At 45.5% G+C, this 12,027-nt stretch overlaps 1 protein-coding gene across 1 annotated transcript in view; it reads left to right on the top strand.

Moving 5' to 3' along the window:
- The window catches only part of NCOA6 (nuclear receptor coactivator 6), a 78,391-nt gene that overhangs the window by 27,956 nt on the left and 38,408 nt on the right, over positions 1 to 12,027 (top strand). Inside the window, exons 6-9 of the mRNA XM_040434692.1 lie at positions 2 to 133; positions 1,532 to 2,326; positions 2,932 to 3,072; positions 9,556 to 10,621. Of these exons, the coding sequence (XP_040290626.1) occupies positions 2 to 133; positions 1,532 to 2,326; positions 2,932 to 3,072; positions 9,556 to 10,621 (2,134 nt within the window). The remainder of the gene's footprint in view (position 1; positions 134 to 1,531; positions 2,327 to 2,931; positions 3,073 to 9,555; positions 10,622 to 12,027) is intronic.

The raw sequence follows: 12,027 nt of genomic DNA, 5'->3' as shown, positions 1-12,027 counted from the left end.
GGCCTGGTCAGGATGAACAACCCAGCAACAGCCTCCATGATGTCCCAGGGACCCCATGTTTCATCAGCTATGATGGCTGCCGGTGGAAGCAACGAACTCCAGCCAAGGACTCCCAGGCCTCCTTCACAACAAGGTAAAATGGGGGAGATGAACTGTAAAGCATTCAAAGGTTTACCATACGTAAGGCAAACAAACACCCTATCATTACCAGAGGTGCGGTTGTGCCTGGCACTGCAGCACCTTCATTCTGCTAATAGGTATCCCAGAGGTTGACCCCCACAGAGCATTGATGGGCAAACCTTAGGATTGGGTGATTGATACAAACAAAAAGGAGATATAAAAATATTAAAACTACATTTCTACTGTAGGAATTTAAGTAGTCTCCTGGAAAAGAGTTATTTGTCGTGAGTTATCACAAGTAATGCAGATCCAAAATGGAGCAGCTGCCGTGACCAGTCATACGGCCGCCTCTGATAAGCGAGAGCTGCAATCTAGTTGGCTGAGAATGGCTCTCGTTTTGCTCATTGGGTGACGGTGGTGGTCATACCCTCACTGATCACTTATTAAAGGTGTTTTCTGAGAATTAAAGGGGTTTGTCCAAAATTTGTGCAGCTCCTGTACGTGTGCTATGATAACAGTAGAAGCAATACTTTTCTCCCCTGCTGCTTCCAGCACTGTGCTCCCTGCCGCTGTTTGTTTTCCTGGTTGCGCTTCATGCACTTAGGTCACCGCTGCAGCCAATTGGTGGCCTCAGCAGTGAAGTTGACCAGTGTTCCCGGAACACCACCGCTAGAGTCAGGAAGATGACCTCAGTGGCAAGGATGACCAGAGCACAGCTCTGGAAGCGTCAGGGAACAAAAGGGTTAAGTATAGCTTCTTTTGTTATTTTAGCATGTGTGCAGGGCTGCCCAAGTTTTGATTAAACAAATTTTTTTTTTTATTGTATTTTACTCATTTTGGGCTCAAAATGTTTTTAACATTTTTAGCAATTTTTGCCATACATTTGGTTAAAAATCAATGTATTTGCAGACTGTCCTTCCTGAGTTACGTCAGCCGAATCTCGGATTCCCTGAACACTCATTTAAGCTATAGTCTTATCAATTTGATAAGCATTTATCTATAATAAGTGTTTATGAAGTCAGGAGATCAGAGATAAGACTTCATGTGAGTTGTTGGCAGAGGGAACTCTAAACAAATAGACAGATTTTTAACCACATGTATCACAGAAACTGCTGGAATTTGTTTTATAAAGACCAATGAAATTTTTTTTATTTTAGCCCAAAATAAGTAAAAGGATTGGCTGCTTTCCTATAAGTGCATTTACATTGAGTTACAAGTTTTGTGTTAACACTGAGACCGAATCCATGTGCCTCGATGAGTGATAAATTGTTGGGTGATCCTTGTGAATTTTATAAATGTTGAACGTTTGTTGATTTAGTTTATAGATGGTTTTATTGTTGGAAGTGAATGACTTATTATTGGCAGTTAATATCCCATAGATTATTTGCTCACACCTTGTTTCTCTCATTAGATATTATGGATCCCTTTGTGTCTGGCTTGAATGCTCAGCCACAGAGTCTCCCCTCCGGGTCCCTGGCTCCTCAGATGCACTCTATGCAGGGCGTTGTTGCTAATCGACCAGTCAATCCAGCCAACTTTCAACAGTTTCAGCAGGCTCGTCTACCCCAACATCAGCAAGTATCCCAAGGCCTTCGTCCTGCTTTTGCAACCCCTGCACAAGTTCCTGTGCCGCCGGGCTGGAATCAACTGGCATCAGGAGCTCTACAGCCTCCTCCAGCCCAAGCAAGTATGGGGACAGTGGCCTCCAACCAACAGTGGAAGAAATCTGGTCTGGGTGGAGGTCCATTACAGCAACAACAGCAGTTTCCTCAGAGACCATCACTTTCCACAGGGCAAACACCTTCTCACCCCCCACCTCCATACCCATTCGGCAGCCAGCAGGCGTCACAAGTTCACTCCAATTTCCCTTCCATGGCAAATGCAAATCAGTTCAGCTCACCTCCAATGAAATCAATGCAGGGGGCACCCCCACGGGTGCTCACTCCATTGCAGCAGCCCCATCTCTCCAAGTCTCCTGCCTCATCTCCTTCCTCCTTTCAGCAAAGCTCTCCTGCCTCCTCCCCTACAGTGAACCAAACACAGCAGCAGGCCATGGGACCACGGGCAGGACAGGGTGGCACATTGCCCCAGGGGTTTCAGCAACAGCCTGTGAACTCTCCGGGACGCAGTGGCATGATAACACAGGGAAGCCCAGCAGGAAACTTTATGATGCAGCAGAATCAGGGTCCACAGAATATTCACACAGGTACGTGATCTGTATATCAAAATGACTGATACAACAGAAGAAAAACGTGACCTTTGCCTTTTAGATGATGGTGATGGTTCTATGTCCTAAGTTGTGATTGGTGTCTTCGGTACAGTTAAAGGGGTTTTCCGACTTCTTATACTGATGACCTATCCTATTGATAGGCCATAAGTAGCTGATCGGTGGGATGCCTGCTGATCAGCTGTTCGAGGAGGCTACGTCGCTTTGGTGAGTACAGCGCTGTGCTTGTTATCGTGGCTCCCCAGGCCACCTGACTGATGAACGTACAGTCACTGGCCTAGGGTAAGCTGCGAGAAGGCTGCGGCGCTTACCGGAGCTCTGGGGTCTCCTGAAACAGCTGATTGTCGGGGGTCCCAGGTATCAGGAGAGATCATTAGTATAAAAAAAAGTCAGAAAACCCCAAGTTTCCCGTGTTTCGTGAAGGGATGAGTTCCGTGTGGTACATGTCATGTAAGAAAATGTATCAAGCTTTTCATGTGTGTTCTATTGGTAGCCCACAAATGATTATCAGTAGCCAATCAGAAATATACCTGACATCACCTAACGTCGAATTTATATGGAATGTTCACCCTTTATGTTTCAAGGAGTTCCCAAACGCCTTCCTCCAGGTTTTCCACCAGGACAAGGAAATGCCAATTTTCTGCAGGGACAGACACCTCCCAGTACTGCAGGATCGCCGGCCAACAGTGGAGCACCGCAGACAAATACAGCTGGACAACCAACAGGTATGCCTCATTCCGGTTCCTTCTCCTTGTTTTCTTTGATCTTGTTTTGGACCATATTGCTATTAAAATTTAGAAATCTGTAAGGAAATCTTCTGTATGTGTCCCAGAAGTTTAGCCTTGCCCCCATTTCTTCATCACTGTCCTGCGTCTGGCTGTAAGACAACTGGATGCAGCACAAGCCCCCCCCCCCTCCTCCCCCTCCTTTGCGTAACAGTAGGACAAAAGATTGCTAAGCTCTGCCCCCATAGTCTTTCCCCTGAAAAAAATGGGACAGCAGGAAATTAACCCCTGTGTTCTATGCATAATTTATATTCTAAAACCCTGCAGGCTGACAAACACTGGGGACATGATTGTCTCCTGTTCAGTGTTATCGCTCATCTCTAGGTTAAAGGGGTTTTCTGAGATGTTTTAACTGATTAACTACTCTCTGAATAGGTCATCAGTGTCTGAACAGTGGAGGATTACTACCGGGAACCCCGCTGATCAGCTGTTTGAGACGGCATCGGCGCTCGCTCTCCATGGTATCGCAGCTCAGCCCCCTTCACTTCAAGGCCGTGTAACCGATGAAAGTCACATGGCCAAGCCAAAGCTGCGAGAAGACCGCGGCACTACTGTGAGTGCCAGTGCCTTCCCAAACAGCTTCCGGGGGGTCCTGGGCTTCCGGAGCGCACGCGGTGCCGGCCGGGTGTATTGCGGATCCGCAATACTCTACGGACGTTTGAATTCCTTTAAGAATTCAATAGTGATACTGAAATTGAACCATAATCATTTCCTTTTCCATGATAACATTTTAACCACTCAAAATGCTGACCACAGGAGATGACATAATAAAGTAGACATGGCAAAATTGTGGTTCGTGGTGTCCTTCCAGTTCATTATTCCTTTTAATCTGTGCTAATCTCCCACCTTGCCAGCACCTTCCTCCTTGTTGGAGAGGAGCCATCGTACCTCCACGTTTTGTTAAAAATAGTTTTTTACACCGTAGATTTCAGGTGTCTCCCGTATTGCTTTTTAGCAAGCATTCTTGGTAACCATTTTTGTTTTGTGAATACTAAATCAATTGCAATGCCAAGGAGTGTATATAATATCAATGAATAGTGAATAAGCTTCAATCATGGCACAACCCCTTTGATAAATCAAGTTTAACAGATTTTTCTTTTTCCCCATTTATGTATCTGAAGAATGCCTTATCGCCTTTTTTCCCTGACTGAGCTAATTTCTCTTCTGCCTGTGCTTTAGAAGCTCTTATAACTTGTTTGGCCTCTCTCTGCCTAATCTTATCAATTTGACTGTCATCCTCGTTTTGTTTTGTTTTTATAATTACTAACTGCTATCTTTTTGTTTTTAATGATTTTGGCCACTTCTGCTGAGTACCACAGTGGTCTCTTCCTTTTTTTACTTTTACTGTCAAGCCTAATGCAATTTTCTGTTGGCTTCAATAGTGCCACTTTTAAGTAGTCCCATTTCTCCTGGACTCCATTGAAACTGTTCCAATCTGATAGGGACTCGCATACCACAAAGTCAGTTTTTCTAAAATCTAAAACTTTTTTGTTTTTGTGTGGTGTGTCACTGTACTTATAGTAAACCACACTGACTGGTGATCACTAGATCCCAAGCTTTCCCCTACAGTAATATCAAATACCAAATTCCCATTTGTGAATACTAAATCTAAAATGGCCTCCTTCCGGGTTGACTCCTCAACTACTTGCTGTAGAGATAATCCCAGTAGGGAATTTAGAATATCTGTACTCCTGGCAGTACTAGCTATTTTGGTTTTCCAGTTTACATCAGGAGGATTAAAGTCTCCCATAATGATAACTTCCCCCTTCAAAGTCATTTTAGCTATTTCCTCAACTAGTAGATCATCTAATTCTTTGACTTGGCTAGGTGGTCTATATATCACACCTACACGAATTACCTTATGATTATCAAGCTGCAAGGTAACCCAAACTGACTCTAAATTGGTCTCGGTAACTTGTATCAAATTAGATTTCATGCTATCTTTAACATACAGGGCCACCCCACCCCCCTCCTTGCCTTCTCTGTCTTTCCTGTATAGAGAGAACCCTGGTATTGTTATATCCCAGTCATTACTCCTATTGAACCACGTCTCAGTAACGGCCACTAAATCTATATTCTCAGATGCCATTATAGCCTCAAGTTCATTGATCTTATTCCCTAATCTGCGAGCATTTGTAGACAAGAATCTGAGCTTGTCATTTCTTAACCTTTGTGCTACTGGCATCTTCTGGCATTGTTCCGGGGGGCAGTCGGACTGCTGGATTATCACTCTTTTGCCCCCCTTTCCTAGTTTAAATGCTCCTTAGCAAATACTCGGAACAGTTCACTGAGGACATTCGTTCCATTGAGAGAAAGATGCAAACCATCTTTCTTGTACAGTTCTTTTCCATTCGAACGAGAGCTAACATGAGACACAAAGCCAAACCCTTGGTTCAGACACCATTCACCAAGCCATACATTGAATTCCTTAAAGCACTTCTTCTTGTCATGCTGAAGGTTATGCTCAGGCAAAACTGCAGAGAATGAAACAGTTGATGCAACCTCCCGTATATAATTTCCAAGTGTGAGAAAAGCTTCCTTCACCTTTGAAACCTCATTGCAAGCCAGATCATTTGTTCCAAGATGGACAATAACATTCACCTCCCTTTCCTGCTTTGCTTGCCTAACAATATTAAGGATACCTTGTCTCCCTGGTGCTACCGCTAGCTGGGATAGACATCTGACAACACCATTTTCCTCAAACTTCACACCTCTTATGATGGAATCGCCCACCAACAGCTGCTTACTATCGGTCCTCACCTTCTCCTTTTTGTCTTTGGCTGCAGTCTTGCATACTTTAGGCATGGGAGATGATTGTTTCTCACCCACTGTGCTTGAGCCATCATCCATGTTGCTCTTGCACTATAAAAGTGCTGCAAATGAATTATGGAGAGCCACAGACTGTGGGACATGTCTTCTATCAACAACTCTCAGTCTACCAGAACCTGCAGTAACCCATCTTCCATTTCTAGGGGGCCTCTGTGGCAGTGGCATTGCAATGTTCTCAGCCTGAGTTTGTTTAATGGTTAATTTACAAATCTCATATTTCAAAAAGGTATTTCCTGCTGCATCATGGAGACCTGTCTACAGATCAGACAGCATCCAAACCTCCGAAGAGTGGAACCTGAAATAAAAGCACAACAATTCCTGCACAGAACCAGGTCTGCCAATTTAAAGGGAGTCTGTCATCAGCATTTCACTTTTTTAACCCTTCCCACAGCTCCCTAGCATGCTTACAGTTAATCAAAACGTTACCTCTGGCATCTTTCCTGCTCTTATACATCCATCAAAAACGATCTTTATAAGATATGCAAATGAGGGCTCGCAAGTGCCCAGGGGCGGCGTTACTCTCTTAGGTGCCCTGCTTGCTCAGCCTTTTCATTGCATCCCCCCGCCCCTTCCTACCCTCTGACCGCCCATGTACCAACTTGTTATTCCGCCGAGATCCCGCGTCTGCGCACTCATACCTTTGGCCGGCTCATGCGCACTGCGATGCCCATAGCTTGTATGGCATCACAGTAACTATTGCGCATGCGCCGGCTGACGATGCGAAAACACAACAAAGGAGGCGGTTCATCGGCGCATGCGCATTAATTACTGTGATGCCATACAAGGAATGGGCATCGCAGTGCGCATGCGCCGGCTGACGGACAGAGTGCGTATGCGCGGGATCTCGGCAGAATAACAAGCTATGAGAAAGGCGGTCAGAGGGAAAGGATGGGCGGGCGGAGGGTAGGAAGGGGCGGGGGGACGCAATGAAAAGGCTGAGCAAGCAGGGCACCTAAGAGAGTAACGCCGCCCTGGGCACTTGCGATCCCTCATTTGCATATCTTATAAAGATCGTTTTTGATGGATTTATAAGAGCGAAAGGTGCCAGAGGTAACGTTTTGATTAACTGTAAGCATGCTAGGGAGCTGTGGGAAGGGTTAAAAAAGTGAAATGCTGGTGACAGACTCCCTTTAAAGAGGGGAAAAATTATAAACAAACAAATCTTACTTGTTTAGATTGTATCCACCTCCTGAATATCTCCAATGCACTTTTAAAAATCAGCACTTGGAAAATCAGCAAGCTATAATTAGCAAGCTATAATTAGCAAGCTATATACTATATATACACACACTCCCACAAAAGCTCCTCCCTCAATAACAAATTTAACACCTTAATCACCTATGCTCATTTGCAATCAGCCAATAGTGATAACCTGTCTAAAAAATTCCTCACCTGTTTTGAAACACAGTGTCTGAGTATTTACCAGAAACACCACTGAAGTTCTGCTACAGTGGAAAAGCTCTAAGTTAGGCCTCTTTCACACTTGCGTTGTCCGGATCCGGCGTGTACTCTACTTGCCGGAATTACACGCCGGATCCGGAAAAACGCAAGTGAACTGAAAGCATTTGAAGACGGATCCGTCTTCAAAATGCGTTCAGTGTTACTATGGCACCCAGGACGCTATTAAAGTCCTGGCTGCCATAGTAGTAGTGGGGAGCGGTATACTTACAGTCCGTGTGGCTCCCGGGGCGCTCCAGAATGACGTCAGAGCGCCCCATGCACATGGATGACGTGCCATGTGATCACGTCATCCATGCGCCTGGGGCGCCCTGACGTCATTTTGGAGCGCCCCGGGAGCCGCACGGACTGTAAGTATACTGCTCCCCCGCTCCCCGCTACACTTTACCATGGCAAACAGGACTTTAGCGTCCCGGCAGCCATGGTAACCATTCAGAAAAAGCTAAACGTCGGATCCGGCAATGCGCTGAAACGACGTTTAGCTTAAGGCCGGATCCGGATCAATGCCTTCCAATGGGCATTCATTCCGGATCCGACCTTGCGGCAAGTCTTCAGGATTTTTGGCCGGAGCAAAAAGCGCAGCATGCTGCGGTATTTTCTCCGGCCAAAAAACGTTCCGTTCCGGAACTGAAGACATCCTGATGCATCCTGAACGGATTTCTCTCCATTCAGAATGCATTAGGATAAAACTGATCAGGATTCTTCCGGCATAGAGCCCCGACGACGGAACTCTATGCCGGAAGAAAAGAACGCAGGTGTGAAAGAGCCCTTAGTCTCCTGAATATCTCCAATGCACTTATAAAAATCAGCACTTGGAAAATCAGCAAGCTATAATTAGGCAAGCTAATACTATGTGGCAATATCTACACACACTCCCACAAAAGCTCCTTCCCCAACAACACATTTAACACCTTAATCACATTGATTTGATTGTGGAACCAGTGATATGGCCATTTCTCCAAAGTGTCCCAGGAGTTGTTTCTCAACAGGACAGTGCCAGGCGGCATGTTGCTCGTGCCACTCAGTGGCCTAAACATGAATATCATGTCCTGCCCTGTGTCTGGACTTGTTTCATATTGAGCACATCTGGGAAGTTGTTGGTCGACAATTGCAAAGGGAGCTGTCGGCAGCAGATCTTGATGATTCGTGTGCCAAAGTGCATTTACCATGATAGAACATTCCTCAGACAACCATTAATAACATAATTGATAGCATGCCAAGGCGTGTAAGTTTTGTGTATTTCTGAACATGCTTACTCAGAACTGAATAAGGCTACTTTCACACTCGCGTTTGGTGCGGATCCGTCATGGATCTGCACAGACTGATCCGTTCAGATAATACAAACGTCTGCATCCATTCAGAACGGATCCGTTTGTATTACCTGTAACATAGCCAAGACGGAGCCGTCTTGAACACCATTGAAAGTCAATGGAGGACGGATCCGTTTTCAATTGTGTCATAGAAAATGGGTTTGCCTCCATTCCGCTTTGGAGGCGGACACCAAAACGCTGCTTGCAGCGTTTTGGTGTCCGTCTGACGAAACTGAGCCAAACGGATCCGTTCTGACACACAATGTAAGTCAATGGGGACGGATCCGTTTGGCTCAGTTTCGTCAGACGGACACCAAAACGCTGCAAGCAGCGTTTTGGTGTCCGCCTCCAAAGCGGAATGGAGGCAAACGGATGTATTCTGAGCGGATCCTTTTCTATTCAGAATGCATTAGGGCAAAACTGATCCGTTTTGAACCGCTTGTGAGAGCCCTGAACGGATCTCACAAACGGAAAGCCAAAACGCCACTGTGAAAGTAGCTTAAGGTGAACAAGGTGTTTTGAATATTTTTTTTTATTTTTCTTAGTTGCATATCATTAACATGTCTATCAATCAGGTGATTTCCATAATTCCACAACTTTTCCTTCTTGGTGTTGCAATTTCAATGTTGAGGAGTGTAAATATCTCATTGCTAGTTTTCTGCCCCACAATGATTAGAACGGTAGGTTCAGCATTTACTTTCCTGCTCCGTGTACTTCTGATCAGATAGTTTGCTTCCAGCCTGTTGCTAAGGTTTAGATTAGATACGCATTTTGTTGTCAGATTATGCTGCCGTCAAATTGAAAAAATATTTTGTGTTCTTCTTAGGTGGCCAGACGAATGGATCTTCCCACAGTCAAATGCAAGGATCGCATGGGGGTCCTAATCTGATGCAGACCAATCTGATGGGACTTCATAACAACCTGAATAACCAGCAGCCAGGTGGGGTGGGCCAAGTCAACATTGGTGGTCTTCATGGTCAGCCACAACAAGGACCACAATCTCAGATTCTTGGCATGCACCAGCAGATAATATCTTCCCAAGGTCAAATGGTGAACCTTCCAGGACAAGCCCCTTTGAATACGCAGGGACAGCTGGTACTTTCAAGAAACCAACTTATGTCCCAGGGACAGATTTTGGGAGCATCTCAAAATCTGGGTCAGGCACCTCAGAGAATGACCCCTCCGAAGCAAATGATTCCCCCTCACAACCAGATGATGGTGCCCCAAGGTCAGACTGTAATGCAACAGAATCCTGTAATGGAGCAAGTTATGCAAGGCAACAAACAGGGATTTAGTAATCAAAACCCAGCAGGCGTGATGGCAGGACCTAGTCAGATAATAAGGGGACCAACCCCTGGTCTGGCCAACAACATGTTGCAGTTCCAGGGGCAAAATGTTTCCCTACAGGGTGCAGTAGGTTGTAATCCTTCACAAGGTGTTAATATGCAGGGGCAGGTCCTCCGACAGGCTGTGCCTGGTCAACATCTTCAACAGCCACATAATGAAAGCACAGCTCAAACTGGCAGCGATTTGGGTGCTATGTTGAATGACATTTCCATGCAGCAACAAGGAAACATGGCTCAGCAACACCAACAACACTTGCTGAACATGGCAGGGAATGGTGGACAGCACTTTCCAGGCCATGGTCTATCATTTGCAACTGCATTTGGTCAAGGAGGAAACGCAAATCAGCTTTCCTGTGGTCAAAACCCAAATTTCCCTGTTAATAAAGATGTTACCCTGACCAGCCCTCTTCTGGTGAATCTACTTCAGAGTGACATATCTGCCGGACACTTTGGCATGAACAATAAACAGAATAGTAACGCTGCCAAACCTAAAAAGAAAAAGCCACCAAGGAAGAAAAAGAACCAACAAGGAGAGGAACATATAAGGTAGGTAGAAAAAGTCAATATATTCAGGTATAATTATTTTCTGAAAAAGGGAACGCATGCTTTCAGATTAATAATAGTCTATAGTGGAAGCCTAGCTCTCAGTCTCATATATGCAAAGGTAAGGATTTGGAAACCTCATTCTCTATGTATTGTACTGTGTGAGGATACAGGGTAATGAGTCCTATACGGCCCTCAAGTCTCCCTGAAGAAATGGTCCTGGTTAGGTCCCATTCACACGTCTGTGATGGTACGGTCCATGTTTCATCTGTGACACTGTTCGTGATCCATCTGTGGTTCCATGATTTTTAGTCCTTGTTTCATCCATGGTTTTCATGGACCCATAGACTATAATGTACATGAGGGACAAAATAGGGCATGCTTCCATGGTGTCACTTCAGACCCACGGTCAACCACTGATGTGTAAATACACACATTAAAGTCAATGGATGCGTAAGCAATCTATGGAGACCATGGACAGCACATGAGTCACTCATGTGTTAGAGGCCTTAGGGTGCTCTCACACAGTTACCTAAAAGTGTCCTTTTTTTAATCCCTTGGCGACCTCAGTTGTACATGTACGGCGGAAGTCGCCACTTTAGGCTACTTTCACACTTGCGTTCGGGGTTCCGCTTGTGAGTTCCGTTTGAAGGCTCTCACAAGCGGCCCCGAACGGATCCGTACAGCCCCAATGCATTCTGAATGGATAAGGATCCGCTCAGAATGCATCAGTTTGGCTCCATTCCGCTCATGAGACGGACACCCGAACGCAGCTTGTAGCGTTTTTGTGTCCGCCTGGCCGTGCGGAGTCAAACGGATCCGTCCTGACTTACAATGCAAGTCAATGGGTACGGATCCGTTTGACGTTGACACAATATGGTGCAATTGCAATCGGATTCGTCCCCCATTGACTTTCAATGTAAAGTCAGGAGTCCCTATTATACCATCGGATCGGAGTTTTCTCCAATCCGATGGTATATTTTAACTTGAAGCGTCCACATCACCATGGGAACGCCTCTATGTTAGAATATACCATCGGATTTGAGTTAGATCGTGAAACTCAGAACCGACAATATATTCTAACACAGAGGCGTTCCCATAGTGATGGGGACGCTTCAAGTTAGAATATACTAAGAACTGTGTGAAAACTCAGATCTGAAAAAACAGTTATGCAGACGGATCCGTTCTGAACGGATGCAAGCGTTTGCATTATAGGTGCGGATCCGTCTGTGCAGATACCAGACGGATCCGCACCGAACGCAAGTGTGAAAGTAGCCTTAAAGATGACGACCACTCGTGCGTGCATCGGGTGCCATAGCCACTGGGTTTCTTCTGTTTCAAACAGCAGAGACCTACGGCAGATATATGCGATCAGCCCTATGGCAGATCGCATACATTTAACCCCTCAG

The sequence above is a fragment of the Bufo bufo genome, chromosome 6 (genome assembly GCF_905171765.1).
Source record: "Bufo bufo chromosome 6, aBufBuf1.1, whole genome shotgun sequence".
Taxonomy (NCBI): Eukaryota; Metazoa; Chordata; class Amphibia; order Anura; family Bufonidae; genus Bufo; species Bufo bufo.
The sequence above is the reverse complement of the archived record's forward strand: the minus strand, read 5'-3'. Positions and strand labels throughout refer to the sequence as shown.